The 22,829-nt window shown below is 43.9% G+C and overlaps 1 protein-coding gene across 2 annotated transcripts in view; it reads left to right on the top strand.

Annotated features, from left to right (window-relative positions):
- The window catches only part of ncanb (neurocan b), a 185,907-nt gene that overhangs the window by 62,141 nt on the left and 100,937 nt on the right, over positions 1-22,829 (top strand). For both annotated transcript variants that reach the window (XM_037113662.1, XM_037113661.1), the window contains 2 exons: positions 9,590-9,672; positions 22,606-22,829. In XM_037113662.1, the coding sequence (XP_036969557.1) occupies positions 9,600-9,672; positions 22,606-22,829 (297 nt within the window). In that variant the 5' untranslated portion in view covers positions 9,590-9,599. The remainder of the gene's footprint in view (positions 1-9,589; positions 9,673-22,605) is intronic.

Here is a 22,829-nt window from a genome sequence, read left to right as displayed (position 1 = left end):
CTCTACCTGACTCTTTATATAGTACCATCAGTAAGGAAAACAGTCTAATCAGCCTTAGCAGCGAGCCAATCCTGTGTACCTCTTGCCCCTACTCCTTAGCCTGATTCTTGTTGTGATAGAGTTGTAGGTCAACAGAGGTTCCTCAGAGGCACTGGTTTGCTGACGTCTCGGTAGCTAACAAGCTAGCTAGCTAATGTTACCCTGTAATTGCTCATTTGTGAATGATACATTTTGACATAATTCAATGATGTATTCCCCTCCTTTGATGGCATATAATGCCTGAAAATAAAGCTAAACTCCAGTGCAGAAGCCAGTAGGTTGCTAACCTAAGCATATAAAGCGCCACTAGTGGACGGGAAATGAAGCAATGTGCTTTTTTATTTAGTAGCTTTATTGATAATGTGTGAAGTTGTTAACAAAATGCTCCTCTGCCTCCATCAGATAGATGGCAAATGGCGTTATGATAATACCAGGACTGACCACAGTCACACAAGAGAAATCCCCACGGCTGAAGGCGGTCGCGTCTGTTTGCACTTGAAATCGAGGGGTGGGGGTAAAAATTGGAAATGAGATTGAGCCTCTGAGTAGCACTAATAAGCAACGGTTGCTCGGCATGCCCACAAGCTAAACTAAGAAGACGAACAAGTCTTTTGTCTTTTTTAAATTACAGATAGCTTTAAAGTATATTTTGGACAACATAGTTTTGTATCACCACATCCTCATGATGCGATACCACTAAAAGACCAGGAGCCATATTATTGGCATATCACCCTTCTCTGTACTCCTTAAAACTGCAGGCCAGCTGATCTATAGGCTGCCACTGTATTTATACTGACAGAGGGATCTGGCACGGGGCTGATAGCACTGGTTTACTGACCAGCTCCCAGGCCTTTGACCCAGCATGATTCAGTGTTCCCGCACCGCTGACTCTGATTAACTGAGGAATCTTTACTGCCTACAGTCAACAGCTCAGATTTACTGTATCCTATACGTCCCCGGATCCTGCCGACAGATGCGAACCTAGAGAGGGAGACGCTAAAGCGCAGTGAGAGCGAATGGAAATACAGAGATGTACAGGATGGAGTGGAGCGACAGAGAGAAGAAACAATGGAGAGAGGAGAGAATGAGAGTGAGAGAGAGCTGGCAGCCTTCCCAGTGAAATGTGTCCCGCTCCCAGACCTCCTGTTGTAACCTGATAACATACCTTCACCACACCTGTGGACAGCTGTGTATGTTAGAGCTTATGTACGTGTGTGATGACAGGTGGATGTGGTCAGAGCTGGTCTATATGGCCGGAGGCAGTGACAGAAGGGATTATTATGTAATTTTTTCATGCTTTATTGTTTGTCTTATGGCTCGTGTGGGTGATTTATATTGATTAAGAAACCATGGCAGAGACAGCACCAGTATATCTCGTCACAACCCCGTTTCTTGTATTAGTCCAGCTTTAAAAGACATGGATGAGCTTGATTTGCTTACATTTAGTTACAGTTTCCATTTATTGTGATTTTATCATTTTTGTTTGAATTTGTATTTTTTTTTACAACATTTTCGTTAAAATCATTATTTGAATTATTTTGAGTGACAGTTTTCAGTCATTAAGGCTATTATTGAAATGCAACAGTGTGGTGTGGAAAAGATTAGCAGATTAATCAATTAGTGGCTGACAACAAACTTTTTAAACACAAATATCACTAAATCTAGCTCAGACAACGTGAGGATGTCCTGCTTTTCTCTGGTTTGTTGGATTTTAAATTCTGGTTTGTGACTTTTGGTTGAAAAAAAAGAGCTAATTTAAAGCTGTGATGAACCTTTTTTTGTTTGTTTGTTTTTTTACCTTTTCTACCATTTCCAGATAGAAAAAAATAATTGAAGTATAAGCAAAAATAGCTGATTGCTGAGTCTCATGCTGAGGTCTTTGCTATCTGACTCCAGAACCGCTCACCTCACAGTTGAAGGAAACATATTATGTTAATTTTCAGGTTCGTATTTGTATTTCGGGTTTGCATTCTAATAGTTTTACACGCTTTAATGCGCGGAAAAACACATCAGGTTTCCCATGCAGTCGATTGCTGCAGCTCCGTAACCCCCCAGTCTGTTTGCTCTGATTGGTCAGCTCACACAAGCCCGAGCCAGCACTGCTAACAACAACAGAGCAGCTCTGCTAAATCAATTCTTACATGCTGACCCAGCCTCTAGGCATAAATTGTGCAAATGTGTAACATGGTGATGCGGTGTGATGTCACAAAGTCATGGAATAAAAGGCGAGATTACTGACGAGGCATTTCAGGGGCAGTGCTTTCTGTGGCAGAGAGGAGTTTCTGTTGGTGTGGACTTTTTAGATGAGACTGAACAGAAATGCACAGCACTCAGACATTTGTCCTCCACCCAAACCCACATAAACACATGCATGGACAAAGACAGTCTTTTGTCCGCTTGGACCCTAAAGATATCCGGCACTCTACCTTTTTACACTCTTGTGTACAAGGTGTCGCAACTGTTTTTTTCCCTGTACCCTCATCTGAAGCCACATTTATATTCCAGGCGAAGACAAGCTATCGGCCAAGGGGACCTTGATGTGCCCAGAACAAGTTTAACATTTGCCACCGTATAAAGTGGTTTTGCAGCTCGGCAAATGAGAAGCCTCAGACATTTGAAAATTGCCTGGCCACCCTTCCTGCACGTAAAAAGCTTTCTGTCACCTCATTTTTCAGGAGCATCTCTCTCTCTCTCTCTCTCACTCTCTCTCTTTCTCTCTCTCTCTCTCTCTCTCTACTATCACTCTACCCTGCCTCCTCCGTTTCTTTTCCTCAGTACTGTAACTATCTCTCAATCTTGCCCCTCTTTTTATTCACAGATACTGTAGGATGATCTCCCCTTCTCTGGCCACGGAGCATGAGTTAATATGTTTTACAGAAAGAACTGGGTGATGATCCGCTTCCAGTGAAATCCTTAACAGGGTGCCTGGCCGTGCTGCAGGCTGGTGGGTGGGTGAATAAGGGAGACCTGTTTGGCTTTCAGCTGTAAGTAATAGGTTTCTATATAGTTCTGGGCAGCCCTGAAGCTTATTCCCACTCTGCACCATCAGGGTGCTCAGCAATGTCACCCCCGCTTTGTACTGTATGCTGGAGCCTGGGCAGCATTGTGTGGTATACAATCTCTCTCTCTCTCTCTCTCTCTCTCTCTCTCTCTCTCTCTCTCTCTCTCTCTCTCTCTCTCTCTCTCTCTCTCTCTTTCTGCTTTGCCATTTAGACCATTACGTTTATTTCAAATTGAAGAAGCAAAGCAGAAAAAGCATCCAAATGCACATACTTAGTCCACTACAAGCACCTAATAATGGCGCGTAATGCACTAATGTGTGGGTTTGGGCGCGCACCTGCATGTGTGCAGGCCGCACAGTGAAACACTTCACCGTAATTGACAACGCTTTTCAGCTCCACAGTGATAACTGCTGCTAGAAGAACAGCCTCATCCTCGCTCTTATTACCTCGTCCTCCCTGCCTTCCTTTCATCCCCACGTCCCTCTCTGCCCGACTCCTGATTAACCGCACCTTTTCATGTGAGCATGAGCGGCTCCTCATTCATGCATAACAGAGGTTATTAATAATAATCTGCATTTGTATAGCACCTTTCAAAATAACAATTACCAACTGCTTAACATCAAATGAAATGTATCAACAAAAAAGAAGTAATAATGCGGCGACAGTAGAATAGAGCCAAAACCCTGTGAAATAAAATCACTGCAAGTTAGTACAAATCTACTGAAAGCATTCAAGTGTGTCTTGAGTGGAGCTTTATGCACAGATGTATGCACTAATAAGCATATATCATGTGCACGCATGCATCTGTGTGTGTGTGTGTGAGTATGCATCTGTCCGTTTCATTCATGCTCTCAGCTCGCAGGTTCATTTGCATTCCCACAGGCATTTTGTACGTTGCACATTCAATTTTCATAATATCGCAGACTTCATTATAATGCAGATCTGTGGCAAAGTTCTCCTCCCTCGTAAACCTGCGTCTTCCTCACCCTCTCAAACTGTAAGGGAAAACGTTATCGCCTGACTGTGCGCTGTGTGTGTGTGTGTGTGTGTGTGTGTGTGTGTGTGTGTGTGTGTGTGTGTGTGTGTGTGTGTGTGATGGAATGAAACTGTCTCTGGCTTACACTATGCGTCGAAGCCCATATGGTAGGGCTCTGAATCTGATGGCAATGTCTTTTTTTTTTTTTGGGAGCCCTGCCATCTTCCCTCATGTTACTCCACCAGCTCCAATTGCCTTCCAAGCGTGTACATAGAGCGGCAGGCCCCAGCAAAGCATCGGGGGAAATTTATGGCTGCTTAAGATTCTAGTTCCCCCCTCGTCCACTCAGGCTTGGCATTTTAGTGGGGGCTGAAATAAGTGTCAGATTACGTCCTTAGCTGTTTCTGTCTCTCTTTCCTTTACTTCCTCCTGCTTTCCTGCCTCTTTCTTCCCATAACCATTTCTGGCTTTACCTTCTGTGAGCCCCTAACCTCTTCCTTCCTCTTCTCTCTTTATGGATTGTAATTGAGCATTGTTAGTTATCGGTGACTCATCGGATTTGCACAGCGTGTTCTCGCTCACAGAACATTAACATTTCTTTTAGAGACCCTCCGTGTCCCACTGTTTTGCCTCATACAGGTTTTGTATGCAGGAATACATCCGCCCACTCAGCCGTAGTTTTCATTAAGGTGCTTTTGTACTCTTACTCCCAAGCAACGAAAAAATAAAACCACCTGAGGAAGATGCACGCTAGTAGACACGTTCCAGCACAGAAACTTGCCCGTCTGTGTGGAAAAAAACGTGAACCCCTAAAGCCATTTATGTATGACACAGTGTGACAGGTTCCTCGCTAAAACCTTGGTAATATCCTCCTGGAAGGAAAACAGTCTTTTGTCACTTGAAGGGTAGCCTCATTTTTCACTCTAAGGGACTTATACACAGACACTGATGGGGCTAACTCCCCCCTGTGAAACCAGTGCCATTTTCTGTGTGTGTGTGTGTGTGTGTGTGTGCGCGCATATGTGCTGCAGGAACAACAGCCGTGCATGCTGACAGAGTGACAGACAGGCAGTCCGGATGATTAATGAGCCCTCTTAATAATGCACCACAGTGAAGAAAGGAGTGACGGGGCAATTTGAGAGAAGCAAAGAAAAAGAAGTGAAGAAAGGAAGCCCAAACACGTAAAAAGCAAAGAAATATGAATGTATACAGATGTTGGCAGCTCAATCTTTCCAGATCCAGATGGACAGAATGAGGTGAAAGGTGAGATTAAGATGAGATGACAGATGGGGTCGGGCAACATTTCTTGGACCCCCGTAAAGGTCTTGGACTTAAGACACAATGTGACATTTCGTCAGCATTTATCTGTCTTTTTTTTCCGTATTTCTGTCTGTAACCGTCTAGCTGTCTGTCTCCCCAGTGTGTCTGTCACATCTACAGTATCTCTGACAGGCTGGATAGGGAACGGTGCACTCGTCTGACATGTTGAGATCTGGCTGGTGTTACAAACAGAAGCAGGAGTGCACATACTGACTTTCGGTCGAAGATCACACAGCTGTGGTTGGTGGAGAAAGTTTATAAAAACAGGGGTAAAGTTGATTGGAATAGACTGCTGGCAGTGAAACACCCATCCCCATTATCTGTATGGCTGTCAAGCACTCTGTTCTCAGAGTCTTACACTGATAAAGTGTCAGATATTCCCATCCAAATTGGGATGCTATAGCGTGTTAGATTTTAAGTATATATGATTGATGATTGTGGATTAGGGTTGCAGTGATATATCATTTCAACGCGAAGCATCTAAAAATGTGCTCTAAATACATATGTACGTGATAAAAGTGCTAAAAGGCTGAAGCACAAGCCAAATGTCTCACAGTCAGTATCCTTAGCAGCTGCCTGTGTGTTAATGTTATTGGTCTCTTAGCATCTTCACTTCCACACAGTCCTGTACAGGTTTAATTCGAACTTCAGCCATATCCCCAAAAATAACACAGGTAACTAAATTAGTTAACCATCTGCCATAGTTACATGTAGCTTGGAAATAATATGGTTTTGAGAAAGAGAGTAAGCTTGACAACAGCCAAGTGTGCTTTCATTGGCAGCTTAAATTAGAGCAGAGGAAAACACAGTTAAGTTCATTCCTTACACATTTGCTCTCAGGTTTTTGTTTTTGTATGGTCAAAAGTATACAGCCACCTTCATGTCGGTCTGGGAAACGGTTTAGTTTAGCGTTGATTTATAGGCTTGAGAGTCAAACCTCTGTTTTATCAAGTCCCATCCATAATTACACATGCAACAGGAAATGCTTTTTTCATCCTCCAACATCCTGCAAACTGTATACACACTAATTTTGTCTGTAGCTGAATTTAGACTCGATGTGGGTGTTTGAATGTCAGTATTTGACTTGAGCTGATGTTTTCTAAAGGACACACGCAGCATGTTGCCTGTCTCGTGTCTGCTTCAGCGCAATAGAAGACACACAAACACACGCACGCACATACACCCAGTTAAACACACTTAGAAAACTCTGTTCTGGATGCTGAAACACTGCAAGAGTCCTACTGCAGAAATAGGGGGGAAGAGGTACCAGCATCAAAACAGGAAAATAGGAGAAGAAGGGCACAGAACTGGCGTGATAGAAGTCAAAGTGTTGCACAATTAATTCAGTGTAGCAGCGAATGCCTGGATATAAAATGTAATGAAACAGGAGCAATCATTCGAGTGTGAAGGGCTCCTGCTACAGAGTTTCACAAATGTACTCTTTTTGTAAAAAAAGAAATATCCTGAATACAGACTTTTGAAACATTTCTACAGAGGCATTGTATATATATATAAAAAAAAACCCTATTCTGTACATTGATTACATTCTGTACAGTAATCATTGACAAAAATCATTACGGTGTGTCTAGTTTCTCCGTGAATACTGTCATATTATCAAAACACTCAATCTACAGAGAAATGCACAAAGTCTGTGTATTCAGAAACTCTGTCTTTAAAGGAGCCGCCAGGACTTGCGTAAGTTACAGATGTTATAAAAACATGGTGGGCAGCGCTTGCTCAGGCCTGTGAGAGCTGACCAATCACAAGTGACTGGGCTTTTCAGAAGACGGGCCAAAGGAATATGTCTTTAAATTAAAGCATGAAACCTAAAAACAAGCATAATGTGGCATCTTTAAAAGGTGAATTAACTATGACAGTAAACAGTAGTAGATAATTTCATTCCTCTAAATGATTTGTGAGGTAACGTGATTTTCTCCTGTCACACATACTGCGAATCTGCACTTAAAACCCAGAGACCCTTAAATCAGCTTCCATTTAGCCGTGGCACAGCAGAGGTATTCGCTATGAGGTCAGTGTTTTGGGGTTTTTTTTGTCCTTGGCTGTCCCTCTGAGACTGAGTCAGAGGGACCAGCGCTGCTGTAACTGACACTGGCTATCTGTGTCCAGCATCTCCACTCCCAGCCGCCAAATCCCCCCCCCCCCGGCCCCTCTCCTGCCCTCAGGCCCCCGCGTCCCCAGAGAAGCCAAATTCATTATTTACACACAGAGTTTCTCAGGCCCCGTGGCAGGGGCCGACCTTCCCTTATTCAGTGTCTGCCTTTTGGCTTTTGTGACACACACGTATTAGCCGTCGAGTCAAATGTACATTAATTATTGCCCAGTTTTTAAGCGCACACACATTTGCAGGTGCACTGAAGACATATTTGCTACAGAGAAAAAACAAAAAAAGATATTCAGCCTCACGATGTACACCGAGACGGTCTCCTCACAATATATTTTTTATGCTCCACATCATAACAGTCACTTTGCTTGGAGAACTCAAGTGAAAAAAACCAAGCCAGTGTGCATATGTGAGTGTGTGTGTGTGTGTGTGTGTGTGTGTGAGACCTGAACAAAATTTCCCAGTTAAAAAAAAAAATACATTCGTCTAAGTAAACCTATGCAGACATACAGTAGACGGCTCCTGTCAACCTGGCTCTCAAATAGATATTTCTCTATGTTTAATGTGACAGCGTCGATGCTGCTTTGATATTTTTTCTGCTCGGCAGAGTTTTTCAGCAAGCCGTGTGCATCAAGGGAACCCAGAGGTCCATCATGTTAGATTTGGCTCTCGCGCTCTTATCTGGCGGTTCTCTATTGTCGAATTGCATCAGTATTTTTTCCCCCCGTTGTGCAGCAAACAATCTCGTGTTTTCCTGCACACAGCTGCGTCAGTATTTTCGCTGTTAATCCCACTCACATATCAACAAACAGGCTTTTATTGACAAGGTAAACTGTATACAGAAATATTCCTACCAGCAGCTCTTTCTTCCTATCCATCGAAATCTAACCTGTGCAATGACGGTACTTCAGATCATTCAAACTGTTTTATCGCACGGATGAGCTTGACGCTGGTGGGCTAGGTGTTTGGCACCACCAGCTTGATATTAGTGTAGATTTCAGTCCAAAGACATGCAAGCCAGGTGGGTTTTTTGGAGAGCATTGTTGTAGAGGGAGCATCTGCGTCCATAAAACACCCTGGGAAGGTTGCCAGTCTACCATTTAGTCAGTCTGTTTTTTTATATTTTTCCTCTGCCTTCTCCCCGGTGCATGCTGGGATAGGTTCAACCGCCCTGTGAACCTGAAGAGAAATAAATGGTAAAAAAAAAAGTGGGTCTCTCAGCTAAATTTGGCGAGATCTGCGGCTTTCTTGCTGGTTATGCGTGAGCACCAAATGACTTCTGGATCTGACAGAAGTTTATCAAGGCCTCACAGAATCACGACATGATTGCTGTAAAGCATTCTGAAACAACAATTTAAATGAAATGCAAATTATCCTGAGCGGTTTCAGCCCATTTCAACCCAATCCAGTGCAAAATAATCAGTTGTGGAGGCTTTGAATGTAAATACAGAGATAGCAGAAATTACAACATTTAGCTCCAAGGGTCAAACTTCAAATTCATATGTAGTAGGGCGGTGGTCCTTTTTAGCTGTTTTCACATGAATATTTCAAAGGAAATACGTGACATGAACTAAGTGAGTAAGTAAGTAACTTTATTTATATAGGGCTGCTGTAGCTCTCTGATGTAAGCAGGTGTCTGATCATACAGAGCTCTATTTGTGATCAGAAGAAATGGTGAGTTGGTGTGGAACAACCCAAAGACAAGACAGGAATGAAAGTTGTTTAAACTATTCATTAGAGGCAGTACTCATCCTCTCAGTGTAAATATGATACCATATTTTCTGTCTCATACTTGAAAGAGATTGGTCACATTAAGTATGTTTTTGTTAGCCATTAAAAGCCCTTAATCACAGGCTCAAAGTGCTCCCGAAGACTTCATCACAGCTCATTATGAGACGGTAAATTAAAAATGAACAATGACTTGATACCCTTCTATCCTTAGGCCCTTGCTGAGTATAAGGAAACACATCCGGTGAAAAATAAATTGCAACTGGTGACTCATCCAAGCATGCCGTGTGTGTGTGTGTGCGTATGTGTGTGTGTGTGTGTGTGCGAGCCTCGCAAGGACAATGTGATGATTTCCTTTGTGTGCTCACCTTCCCTCGCTCCTCTCCTCCTCTGTGTCTCCAGGTGCAGCAGGATGCAGGGCGTACTGCCTGTGCGTGGAGTGCAGCCCCTGCTGGCCCTCCTTCTGCTTCAGAGTGTGGGCTGTGGTGAGTCCTCGTTAAACTGCATGCATCTTCTGACCTACAGTGTGTACAGTGCATTACCAGAGATAATCATGTTGAACCACGAAAACCACAGACCAGCCTCCATCATTTTTTCCCTGTCACAATCCTGGTCAGATTCGACCTTCGAGCCGTTACCTCCGATATATCAGATCGTACTGTGTGCAGTCAATCGGCCACGTTATTCATCATTGATGCAAATGAGAGTGAAATCAATGTGTAAACTTCAAAGTTGTACATTTGATAGACTCGTGGTGCAGCCCTCCTGCAAACCTCCTCGGATTCAAACATCCTTTATTGGCCATCACTGTGAGTTTGGATCCACCCCCTGTCACGTACCTACCTCAGCGCACAGGATGTGATAAATGACATCCCCGGCGCAATTAAACCGGGATGAATATATCTGCTTAAAAAACCTGGTTGTGGAGCACAGAGGGAAGCAGAGAGGACGACTGAGAAGCAGAGTGATGTGTGATAAAGGTAATCACGCATGTCCTTCCAATCAAAGATAAGCAAAAACCCACATCACCTCCTGGAAGCACGCAATCAGCCCCTTCAGCTTGCTCAGCCAAGACAGAACGCGGCGGCACAGTGTCTTGTTAAAACTCGAGATATTGTATTTGTGCAAGATGAGTCAAGTCTCAGGTATCCATTTGCATGCTCAGTATGTTCTTTAGAGATCAAAGCTACTCCAGCAATAACAGAAAGAGCAGCTGAGTTTCATTCAGGCAACTGAAACACGTTCGACTTGACCTCTTCGGTCCACTTTGCCTCTTCACGCAGCTGGGAAGTATGTGATGCTCTTATGCTTGCAAAGTAATCAGTGGTGGAAATAATGTACTCAGGTAGCCGGTTTAATTCAAGCTGAGCCAAGGACAGACAGTTAGATGTCAGGGTGGACTTGACCTGACTTCTTCGTACTAAAGTTGAATTTTGAGGTGCTTGAGTTGACTATTTCCATTTCATGCTACTGTGTAGTTAGACCCCACTACCAACCCGGTCACCAGCTGTTAGCAACGCTTCTGCAAACCACCGATACGTATGACGTTGACAGTTGTAGCGGGCATGGCATATCACGTTCATGTTATATGCTTATTAGCAGATTTTTCAAGTCAGGAGGTGAAGGGGCAGGAAGCAGTGTTATTACAAGCTCCAAGGCTGCCAGAAAGGCACCTGCAGTTCAAGTTTGTGGGAATGACGCCGCTGTATTGCCAACCAAATGTAATTTTAAGCCAAACCGTGATGTTTTCCTTGTCCTGACCAAGTGTTAATTGTGCCTAAACCTAGGCAGAGCATAACAACAGCATTATGACAAGAGAGAAATAGACACATAAACTTCAACAAACGTAGAGTTGCAACATAGGAAAGAAATGTGTCCTTTGAACTTATCTGTGGTTTTGCAGAAACGTACTTCACTAATGTTTATTCTGGTGATTGGGTTGCCATTTTACATCATACTCCACGACATTTATCCAGCAGATATAGTCACCAGTTACTTCTAACATTAAGATTTTACTTGAAGAAACATGACGAGTTTATAAACCAATGCTGTTAAACTGGAGTTGCTGAACTTTTGGGATGCAGACGGTTCCATTGGAGACTGTTCTCAGCGAAAACCTCTTACACACTTTCATTTTAATTCATGTTAAAGGCCTGAAGAGGTAAAACAATCCATTATTTTACAAAATGCAAAGGTTATCCTACAGTCCCAAAGCTTGGCCCCTAGTTTGGGAGGCACTTTTGATACTTTACCTACATTTGCCAATGTTAGCAGTACTTTCACATCAGTAAAAGGATCTTAGTCATTTTCCCCCCACTGTAGATAACCCACGACTACAACATTTTCTCATGCCTTCCTCTGGCTTTTGTTCATTCGCACAGTTATAACTCACACTGGCTAACAACACGTTGTGGAACTGTGGAACAAGAATGAACCTCCATGAGTGAGTGACCATCAGGTTTGCACCATGAAAGACCCCCGTAACATTCGCAAATGAATTGGCCACAATCGGTGGCCATTAGCCGCACAGCCGCACGGTCATAATGTTGTGAGAGTAAGTCGTCAGATCTCCTCAGTCACGTTGACTTTTTCTGTGGCTGTCAGACTGTCAACTCCTTTGTGTTTGTCTCAGCATTCACATTTCGAGCACTTGGCAGACCTTCACAGCTAAGCTACCAGCCCACTTATTCCTCCCGTTTCATATGCTCATAATTACCCATCAGCGCTTCCAAAACGAGGCAAAAATATGAGATGTGAAGAAGTAAACACAAATCAGCCATCTCCAAAGCTCACATTCATCTCCTCAGCCATTTGGAGAGGGAAACGATTTTGGTATTTTGTTAAATCTCTGAAATATTTATTTGAAATGTACATTTGCATAGCTCATTAAAACGTGCTTTGATTCGGCTGAAAAGCCAGAGTTTAGGATCTTAATCCTCTCATTATGTGTCAGAAAGTTGCCCAAACTCTGGAGAGAGACTTGACATTTTGCATTTGTTTGCATTTCTATTTTAAGGACTTCTTTAAACTCTCGATTTGGTTGAGAGAAGGACAGAAATAAAGAAACACGTGATGGGGCTTTTGTAAAGGCAGTTATGGAGGTTTTTAGTGTTGCAGGAACTGTTGCACAGAAACTTGTGAGTCATTTGTCTATCTGTATGTCCGCTCTGGTTACTCAACAGCCTCCCTATCTGTCTGTTTGGCAGTTTTATCTTTCCATTGCACAGAGCTCTGCAGGGAAGGGCATGCAATACAAGCGTTCACATCGTTGCGTCCTTCTTTACCCTCTCTATACTCTCCTTGTCCTCCCCCACTGTGTATCTGTGTCCATCTGCATGTGTTGGTGCGTACGCAGGACAGACTGCACACCCCCTCAGTGCTCTCGGTGGCCTCCCCGACCGTCTGCTCCTATCTGTGTTGTATTGTTACTGCCTTCTGTGGAGGTTAAAACACAAAAAAAGAATCACCGGGCCTGGCACTGTGGCCGCTCCCTGTCTCAGGGTTCAGATTCGCAGGCAGCAGAGATGATGAAAATGGAGCCAGCTCCTCTGTCTCCTCTGTTATGTGTGTGTGTTTGTGTGAAAACCCTCAGGTTACATCTGCCAGGTAGTTTTTGCAGCCAACTCAAAGAGCTACACGCACCGTAGCCCACACACACACACACACACACACACAGAATCTCAGAGGAGCTCGATAACACACTCACATGTGCCTTTCAGACTGTATATGGCATGCAAATACACACTCCCTGCCTTGGCTTTGGAGGAGTTTTGAGGGCATTAACGTCTCCTTTTTCTCTCTCCATTCCTGCATTTTCGACCGAGTGACTCCAGAAATAGTCAATGGGAGGGAGAGGACTACTGGGAGGGTTTGCACCAAAGCTCACCCCGTGACACCTTGCTTGACAGCCTAGAGATTGGAAAGAGGGTGGGATGTGGGGGAGGGGACGGATTAGCAGGGAGGCTTTTTGCACGTCGTGGTGTGAGTATGCGTGCGTTCGTGTCGACAACAGCGTGAGCACGTCTGCGCTTTTGCACGAGCACTCCTGAGTGTGCACGTGAATTTGTGAATTTAAAGATGTTGGCTGCATGCCACGCCAGATAAATGTATAATTATGCTTCAGAAGATGCAAAATTAGTCACGGCTGTGGACCCTGCAGGGGCACGAGCCTGTGAAGCCTGACACGGCCCGGTGGGAGTCATCTGCAGACAGGGAGGAAGCAGCCGCGTGATGGTTAATATTTGTCACCAAAAGAGGAGGAGGAGGAGGAGGAGGAGACAATAGGAGGCGGTCCAGGTCACAAACGGTTTGATGGATGATTAGAGAGTGCAGAAGGTGTGGGGAACCGAGAAATTAGGAGAAATTACCTAAACACCAAGGAGGGAGTGGGGTCAGAGTGTTACTTTTATCATCCTAATGTGGTTTACAGTCTTTTTTAGAGTTTTTTACTAGAGTACTAGAGTATTTTATATAGTCTTTTGACTTGTATTTATATTTGAATGGTTTAGTTATTGTTAGTTCTGGTGTGGTTTTGGATCCATCGATAGCACATGAGCATGAAATATGGTTATCATCGTGACAAAACATGTTTTCATTGTTATTTATGTGGACAAAACACAGTTGACATGAGACGGGGAACGAGTGAGAATAGAATAGAAAAGGTGATAGGCAAAGGAGCCCTGGATTGACAAGAGGGAAAACAGAGAAGGAAGACAGAAAGAGATTCAGGGAGAAGGGTGAGAGAGAGAGAGAGAGAGAGAGAGAGAGAGAGAGAGAGAGAGAGAGAGAGATGGGACCAGACAGGGATTTATGGAAATAAGACACAGAGCGCAATAGCAAAAAACATCAGGGAGATGAGTGGAGGAGTAGAGAGGGAAGGAGGAGGCAGGTGAGAGTTCGAGTGATTTTTTTTTTTTTTTTTTTTTTATCTGAGGAGATCTCATGCGAGAGAATGTCAGCGTGGAGACATCATTCCCAAACCCTGACAGACCTGCTGCATCCAGACAGGCAACATGAATGTGCACACACCTACCAAACACACACAGATGCAGAAAACGTACCAGTACCCTGGTTTGGTACGTGTAACTTTGCATATTCCAGAGCGTGTGTACTTCCTGTTGGGGGAGAGGCGTCTGTACTGCAGTGAAACTCCAGTCCGGTGATCAAACAGTAGAAGAAGATATAGGACAGCAGTCTCCTCATTGAATTTACATTAGACAGTACATCGTCTCAGATCTGCTCTTTGAAGAGGCCATCCCCAAGGCACATAGTTAAATGTGAGTGTGTGTGTGTGTGTGTGTGTGTGTGTGTGTGTGTGTGTGTGTGTGTGTGTGTGTGTGTGTGTGTGTATGTGTGGGTGGGTCTGTGTGTGTGCTCTTTAACCACCTCTTCCCCATTTGTGGTGCCTCTGCTGCCATTGTTATAATTCCCTGTCTCAATCTGGGCAGCGTCGGCCTGAGCATCCCTCTCTCCTCCTAAACAATAACACGTATCAGTGTTTAAGAGCAGCCAGCCTTCCTTTCATGTTATTTTCTTCGCGTCCCTTGTTTTTTTTTCTTCCCCCGTTTGTCTCCACGCATCATCCGAGGTCTTGTTTAAGGGATTGCAATTCTCCACTTGCCACAACACAACAATAAAGACAGTGAGCAGTTTTGTCAGACCAGCAGCTCGCACCGAAAACAAACCCACACTTGCCGCTGCTGCTGCCGTCCTTGAGGTGTTTTATTCATATCGGAAGATAAAAACGGTTTGACTTCTTCCTACTCATTCCCAATAGTTCCCCTTCTTTATTTTCTGTTCTTATGTTTTCCATCCAGTTTTTCGCAGCGTTTCAACAGGAGCCTTTTCTTCATGTGATATTTCCTTCAGACGGTAAAATAGAATCAATTGGCATTTTGTGTGTTTGTTATTGGGCTCCAGCCAGTAACACTCATGGCTTGGCTTCATATAGTTTCAGAAGAGAGAGATGATATGTAACTGTACATTCAGTGGGAGGTTAAAGCTGTGCTTGCTTTAAAATGTGAATTTAAAAAAGAATGCAATCATTTGCAAACAAACTGCGTTTACAGACAAGAGTTTAACAGTGTTCCCGAGCCCATGTCGCAATATCAGTGTGTCACAAAGTGGAGAACCTCGCCTCATCCTTGTGAACGACAGAGGCATAAAGTAAAATCTTGTTTGAAATGTGTTGCTGGCATCACACTCAGAATGAGCATATTTTCTTTTACAAAAATCAATGAAGTTGAGTAAGTAAAACATTAAGTACACTGTCTCTGAGAATCCCAATTAGTCCTAGAAACCTGACCTCAGTGCTTTGAAAAGGCAGAGTTAAAAAAAAACAAAAAAAAAACGGTTTATAATACAACTGTTAACCTCAAAGGCAGAGTAAAACACCCAGATGTATTAACAAGTAGGCAGGTTTTGTTACTTAGGAGAAAGAAAAGTAGAAAGAATGACAGTTTTGAACTGTCTGAAGTCCTGATAGTAAGAGGAAAAACATATCAACGGCAGAACAGACTGTCCGTTCACTCTTGTTTTTTATCACCTTCTTTGCCTCCATCAGCGAGGGGTCTTTATCTTTTGCTGTGTAGAGTTTTCAGAGTTATTCTGGTCTGTCCATCATGACCTGGGGATGGTGACCAGGTTGCTCAAAGGCAGCCATTACGCTGTGCAATCAGTGTTTACCATAGAAAAAACCACTATTGTTCATCTTATTTTGCTATAATAATTTAACGTCAATTGGTTTAGATTTTACATACACTTATATGATTTTTAATGATTAAACTACCCGTCAGTATATGGCATAGGTAAAACTGTCTCCACCCCTAGCAGCTGGAGCATTAAAGTCCTTCTTATGTGTTAATTGTAGTCATCAATAATATTAATGATCCAGTAATATAATTATTATTAAGAGATGTGACTCTGCAGACTAAGTACTTTTACTTCTGCCACTTCAAGTGTTTTTTTTTTTTTTGCAGATAATACAACTTCTGTCAAGTAAGTAGTAGAGTATTTGTTTACTGTGTTAACTCTTCTTTCTCTGTCACAGCATGAAGGAACTATTCAATATTAGTAAAGATAGAGACAGTGATAAACTTCGTCTTAAATACGTTCTTTTGTGCAAAAGCCATTAAAAACATATTGGTCCAGCAAACGTCAACTCGTCTCATGCTCTGCCCTCGTCCACCGAAACCCACATCCATCAAGCTGCAGTTCATCACCCACTGTGAGAATTACAAAAACAACAGTTTGACACGCCGCAGTCCAGTTGCTTGTTGTTGTATCAGCTGTCACTTCGCACAACACAGTCATCAAGTAATAGCGGCAGGCCTCCGTCAGACAGCTCATCTGTCATGATTTATGACCTACACACACGTCTGCGCAAACATCAGCACATACACAAACACATAATCAGCTGACACGCAGGCAGCAGGAGAGGAGCGGCGTTGACAGGAGGGGATGCACTCCATCAGTCCTGGCTGCTCTTGACTGGCAGGCTGACGGGTTTGATGTGGGCAAATTGAAGACAAAGGGGGCCTTTATCATCGGAAAAGCCCATCACGGGCACCTCCGAGCAGGAAGAGTAAGAAAGAGGAGGGGAGGGAACGAGGAACGATGTTCGCAATTGCGTTCCTATTACACTGAAAATGCCCATTACCGCCGACCCCGTGACTGCGTGCGCCTCAGTGCCAGCCGCATAAAGGCTCTCCGGCTGTGTTTAATAATTCCGGAGCAAAGCGAAGACAGATGGGCCAACGGGGATGATCACGAAGACGCCACTGTGAACCAGCGGAAAGAAAATAAGAAAATCTGAGCTCGATCTGCGAGCCGCAGGAAGTGGAGCCTCCAGGAGGAGGTGGAGGGCGCGTCCTCTCACGTCTTGCCCTTCTCAACACTCAAACAGACGCACACGCGGGACGAGGTCAATAAAAGATCCCCTGTTAACATTTAAGAAAGTCCCAGTGCACCGACATGGACGTGAAGCTTCCACCGGACACACACACGCTCCTTCTCAGAACTTTCCCAGACTCTGTATTGACATTCATCGTCAGTATTTCACTCTCCTTTTTATCACCCAGCAGCCAGGTGAGCCTTGTGAAGGAAAAAGGGTGACAAAGAGCAATATGAATCACAGATAGATATCCAAACAAAAGACGGCCTCTCGGGGGTTAAGCTTGTGATAACATTTCCATCTAAATGCAGATTTGATGTAGCGGTGTCATTGGGTACCCTCTCTAGTTTACATTCACAGAGGAGGAGAGACGTTTTTCTTTTTTTTCTTTTTATTTCACCCGGTCTCCATCGCGTTGTAATTTAGGCCTTTTCAAGAGGACATCTGCAATTGATTTCATTTGATTTAGTGGTGCAAATTGCAGCGCAGGTCCGGGAAAACAAAGACAAACATTTGTCTAAATAAAGTGGACGGACAGAGTGACACGGGGAGCGAGAGAATGTGAAAGAGATTGTGATTGTAAAGCTTGGTTGGCTTCATTTGTGGCACCGCCTTGCTATTGGCAACCTAAGTGGCATAATGCTACCCAATTGGTGCTTATCCAGGTGGAACCTGGCAAGAAACTGGCAAGCAGATTAAACATTATCGATGCCTCTTAGCGACAGAATAAATTTGCCTGTTTTCTGTTTCCAGCAAGCTCTCGGCAAGGTGGTTAAGAAATTGGAGTTTGATTGTCTTCTGGGACCGCACGTTTAGTCTACGTGTGTGTGTGTCTGAACAGGAGGGGCACATACGTGAGTGTGTGGCAAACAAAGATGAGTGCTTCATCCTCAAGGGGGATAAAGTCAAGAGAGTGACAGCAGGGAGTGGAATCTGAAATGTGTGTGTGGGGGTGTGTGTGTGTGTGTGTGTGTGTGTGTGTGTGTGTGTGTGTGTGTGTGTGTGTGTATCAGCGTGTGCGCGCACATGTCTGCGTTTGTGTGTCAGCGTGTCATTCTAAACACACCTCCCGCTGGATCACAAAAGCGTATCTCTACTTTTCTCATCATATCCTCTTGACTCCTTTTCCACATCACATCACTCCAATTTCGCCCCGGAACACAGGCCTCCAGCTCTCTCAGCTTCCATTTTTTTTTTTCGTTTATGTATTTTTCCTCCGCTCGCCTCCTTCCAGCCGCTCACAACCCGACACCGCTGTTATGCCGGAGTCAATTGTGCTTGTTCATCTTTTCCGCTGCGTCTGTTCTTTCCTCTGTCGGTGTGAGCGAAAAGTACATTGCTGCCGCCATCAAGTAAAACAAATTCAGAAGTGAATCAATTTTCCTCTACAGCCTCTCCTATGGCAGAGCACTTTACCGCGCTGGACCTGTGGACCGCAAACTGTTCTGAGTGAGCCACTTTGTGGTCAGCATTGTTGTGTAACTGCAGAGTGCCTTTGTTAATGAAAAGAAAAAAATGAATCCAGTAAAATATCTGGGCTCATACCAAATGATCTCAAGGTTTCAAAGCTTCATTTACAACATTGAAGTTGTACTTCTAAATCAACATTCAAATGCTGCAGCTTTGGTTTTTTTGTTTTTTGTTTTTTTTTATATTATTTATTTAGTCTATTCATTCTATTTAAACCCAGTATGTTTGCAAAGTTGTCCATATTAGACCACAATACCATAGTGTTTCTAGAATAAGGTTCCTGTGGGGCCCATTATTTTCTAATAACTCCAGAACAATGTAGGCCAAAACTCAAAATGTATTTTTAAAGAATGATGGCGATGTAATTATTTCTGAAATTCACAACATGCTTTTGTGTAGTGAAATCTGTTTCATATTTGCTGGCATTTGTTCGCCTTTCAAAAACAACATTTTCACTGCAGTCAAAAAACTGTTTGCTCTCCCACAAAAGGGAGGCAAGCAGCTGTATTATCAGGGCGATCTGTCACCAATCTAACAGCAACAGCAACAGCAACAACAAAAGATCTATTTTGGCTGCAACACCTGCTAGCATGCAGGTATTGTTACCTCCAGACAGAGCCCGGCTAGCTGTTTCCCCCTGATGTCAGTCATTCAGCTAAGCTAAGCTAAGCAGAGTGCTGAATGTAACTTAATAATTAATGGACAGATATGAGAGTGGTGTCCACTCCCATTCAACCTGCTGCTTTCAAGGTGCAGTATGTCACAATTAGCCACCTGTCGAATTCCTACTAACTGCTAACTGCTTCTAGCTTCTAGCCATCAGCTAGTTATAGCTCAGGTAGTGGTCCAACTATTAGTCTGGACTTGGAGCTGGTTAGGATGCTGTTTTCAGCAGATGTCTCTTCAACACAATGCATATACATCATAACGTCAAAACTGTTATTTCCTCACATTACATTGATAATTTTAGTTATTTGACCTAGAATTATGGCTAAAATTCTGTATATCACAGTTGAATTTTCCATACACACAAGTAATGAATAAATAAATAAATCGGAATCATTGATCTTGGTCATTGGTGGCCACCAACATTGTTTCGCTTGTTCATTCCCCACCTCTCTTCTCACTTCACTTATCCCTCTGCCTTTGAAAGCCTCATGCATTTAGTTTCACAGGTCACCTCACTTGCCGGGCAGAACTCCTCTCGAGTGCGAAACAAGAGGCCATTTCAGAGCACAAATCCCGTTTGATGCTGCCATGCAGAGCAACGGGGATCAGTTGGTGAGGGAGCCAGACAAGTAGGGCTTGTCTAAGGCGATGTCACTGGGAGAAGCAGAGAAGTGGGTATTTATGTGTGTTTATGTATCCACGGGGAGGGTGGAAATGTGGTAGGAGGGCCGATGTTAAGCTATCAGGGAAGAGACACTCAGCCTCTTAGCTTGAGCAACGGCATCGGCGGCTGCAGGGATGAGCAATGACAGCTATTCACGAGTCTGCTATTTGTGTGTGTTCAAAGGCACATTAAGCATCCAGTAAGGAATGAAAACTGGTGCTTTCAAAGATGTGTGTGTGTGTGTGTGTGTGTGTGTGTGTGTGTACATTTGGTGCTCCATGAATAGCAAATGAAAGATAAGATGTTTTCATTTGCTGAGAGCATTCCAGGGCACACACACACACCTCACACAGTGGAAAAAAATAGGCAAAATTGGCAATCAAAGACGAGGAAACAGATTCAATGTTGAATCTGAATCATGATGTGATTTTTTTTTTTTTTTTTTTTTCAAATCAAATCCCCAAAAACTTAACAGATGCTTGTATATCGAAGATAAAACAAAGCAGGGTTTTTTCAGATGGTAGGTGAGTGACGGTTCAGTAGGTGAGTAGAGAAACTGAAAAAAAGCGAATCCGAAAGCAGGCAGGTGGTCGTGCTGCGGGGGAAGAGGAGGAGTAAGAGAATGGCAGGCGATGGGGAGAAAGATGACAGAGCAGAGAGAAGGATGCGGGGTTTGAACGACTCACGCAGCGGCACGCCTGTGACCGCTGGATAAACACTGTAACACCAATCTGCCATTTAATTACAGACGGGAGAGGCCGCCCCTGTAGCGTGTAGCACTTTAACACTTTAACCAATCAAACAGGAGTGGAGCAGGACACAGAAACTGTGCTTTGGATACTGACACTGATGAGGAGAAATCAATAGGCTCATTTTCTCCACCGTTCACCCACGCTGTCTGCTCCGCCCACCGAGACGCTGCTGTTACATTTTTTCCTCTCTTTCTCCTCTCTTTGTGTTCTCTTGTTTCACTCATTCCACCTGGTTTATGTAGCTCCCAAATAACTTTCCTCCTGAGCTAATTATCATATAGTTTCTGTCTGGCACTGCAAGAGAACTTTTAAGAACATAATGTTTGTTTCATTACTAAAGGAACAACATGACTTATCACCACCTACAAAGCAGCACTGACTTCCCTCCCCAGACAGCTCAACAACCATTCACGCCTGGGCTCACCTAGTCCTGGCAGCCCACATGAAGGACGGTTGGGTCAACATCCCACAAGTGGCCCCAACGACTCTGAAACTCAGAGCCCACATGTGTCCTTACCGACTCTGTAAGGACACTCCCACACAGAGTTTAAAAGCCTGCATACTCCCCTCCAGTTAGTTGGAACTGAAGAGGCCAACGTGGATGAGAGAAACTGAAACGAGTCCAGTTGCCTACGATACAGGACTTAGTAACAAAGAGATTACGTTTCATCCTGAAGGGGACATGAATGTCTCTATCTAATCTCATGGTAATCCATCAAATAGCTATTAGGAAATGTACCCCCAAAAGCACAAATGGCAGCTCCATGTTGGGGCAAGAGTATCACTAAAGTCATTTGGATTTATCTTCTGAGGACTAGGAATGTCTGTATGCAGTTTCATAGCAATTTCTCCAATATTCTCCCATATTATGCTTATTTTGGTTTCATGATTGTACTTTGGGTTGCTACTATCACCACTATTTTGGGAGAGAGGAGCTTCTAGTAGTAGTATAACAATAGGTTGCATTTAAGTTGAACCAAAGTGACGCTAGAGTTGCTAGGTGGCTCGCCGACTGAAAATGCATGCACTGATACTGGGCTTTGGGGCAAATTAGATTACACAGTGACATGTTTGTGTCGGCATTCTCAGTAGTAAGGAGAGAGGGAAAATTGGCTGATAAGGCAGCTAGAAAACAGTGAGATGAGGCTTAAGGCTTTGCAGGTAAATCTCGTTCACACACTGTGCACACTGGATAAACAGAGGCAGATTGAGCTCAGGGATGATAACCTGTTTGTGAGAGTGGAATTCACGTTTCCCTCTGCAGCATAAATGAGCCACCGCCGTCTTTTCCAGGCAAGGTGACACAGGATTAGAGTGTAATAATAATGTATGATATGACTCCACCAGTATTAAATTAGTTTTTACATTGGTGGGGAGAAAAGACAACAAATGAAAAAAATGCAGCTGAGGGGGGGGGGGACCCTGATGATAGCAGAGCTCCACACTCTTTTACACAGTTTTACAATTTCTTGTAATGATACTCTCTCTGTCATCAGTTGTTTTGATGGTGGTAATATTTTTATCTCTATGGTGGCGGTGCTGTTAGCTGCAAAAGAGGTGGTTTGTTATTGATCCCATAATGCATATCCAGGTTTGATGTATGGCTTATGAAAGGACTTTTGATGTCTTCCCTCCACAATCTGGCCCTGCCTCCCACTGTTCAGGTAGCACAGTAATGGCCTGGTGGATCAATGACCAATAATCAGGGAGACACCGTGAGCCTCTGTTCTTTTCCTTTTACTCCACAACCAGGACAATCTGATGGAACAAAAGACTCTGGAAGTACGGCATGTTTTCCTCTACAAGAAGCAATTAACTAACCCTCGCTCAACGTAATGAGAAATAACGTCCCATGGCTTCATTTACAAGACGCCATTGATTGTCTTCTCCTCTCCTCTCCTCTCCTCTCCTCTCCTCTCCTCTCCTCTCCTCTCCTCTCCTCTCCTCTCCTCTCCTCTCCTCTCCTCCTCAGGCTTAACCAATGCTGACACTGTGGTGAATATGCGGAAGGTGACCCATCAGACCATTACAGAAGAGCTGTCCAAAACCATTCTCCTGCCCTGTCTCTTCACCCTCCGCCCCAGTTCATCCCATGAGCCCCCCAGGATCAAGTGGACCAAGGTCTGGGGCCAGAGAGGCTCCGATGGCCTGCAGAAGGAACAGTCGGTCCTGGTTGCCAGAGACAATGTGGTCAAG

This window comes from Acanthopagrus latus, chromosome 11 (genome assembly GCF_904848185.1).
Source record: "Acanthopagrus latus isolate v.2019 chromosome 11, fAcaLat1.1, whole genome shotgun sequence".
Taxonomy (NCBI): Eukaryota; Metazoa; Chordata; class Actinopteri; order Spariformes; family Sparidae; genus Acanthopagrus; species Acanthopagrus latus.
This window is presented reverse-complemented; position numbering and strand designations above follow the sequence as displayed.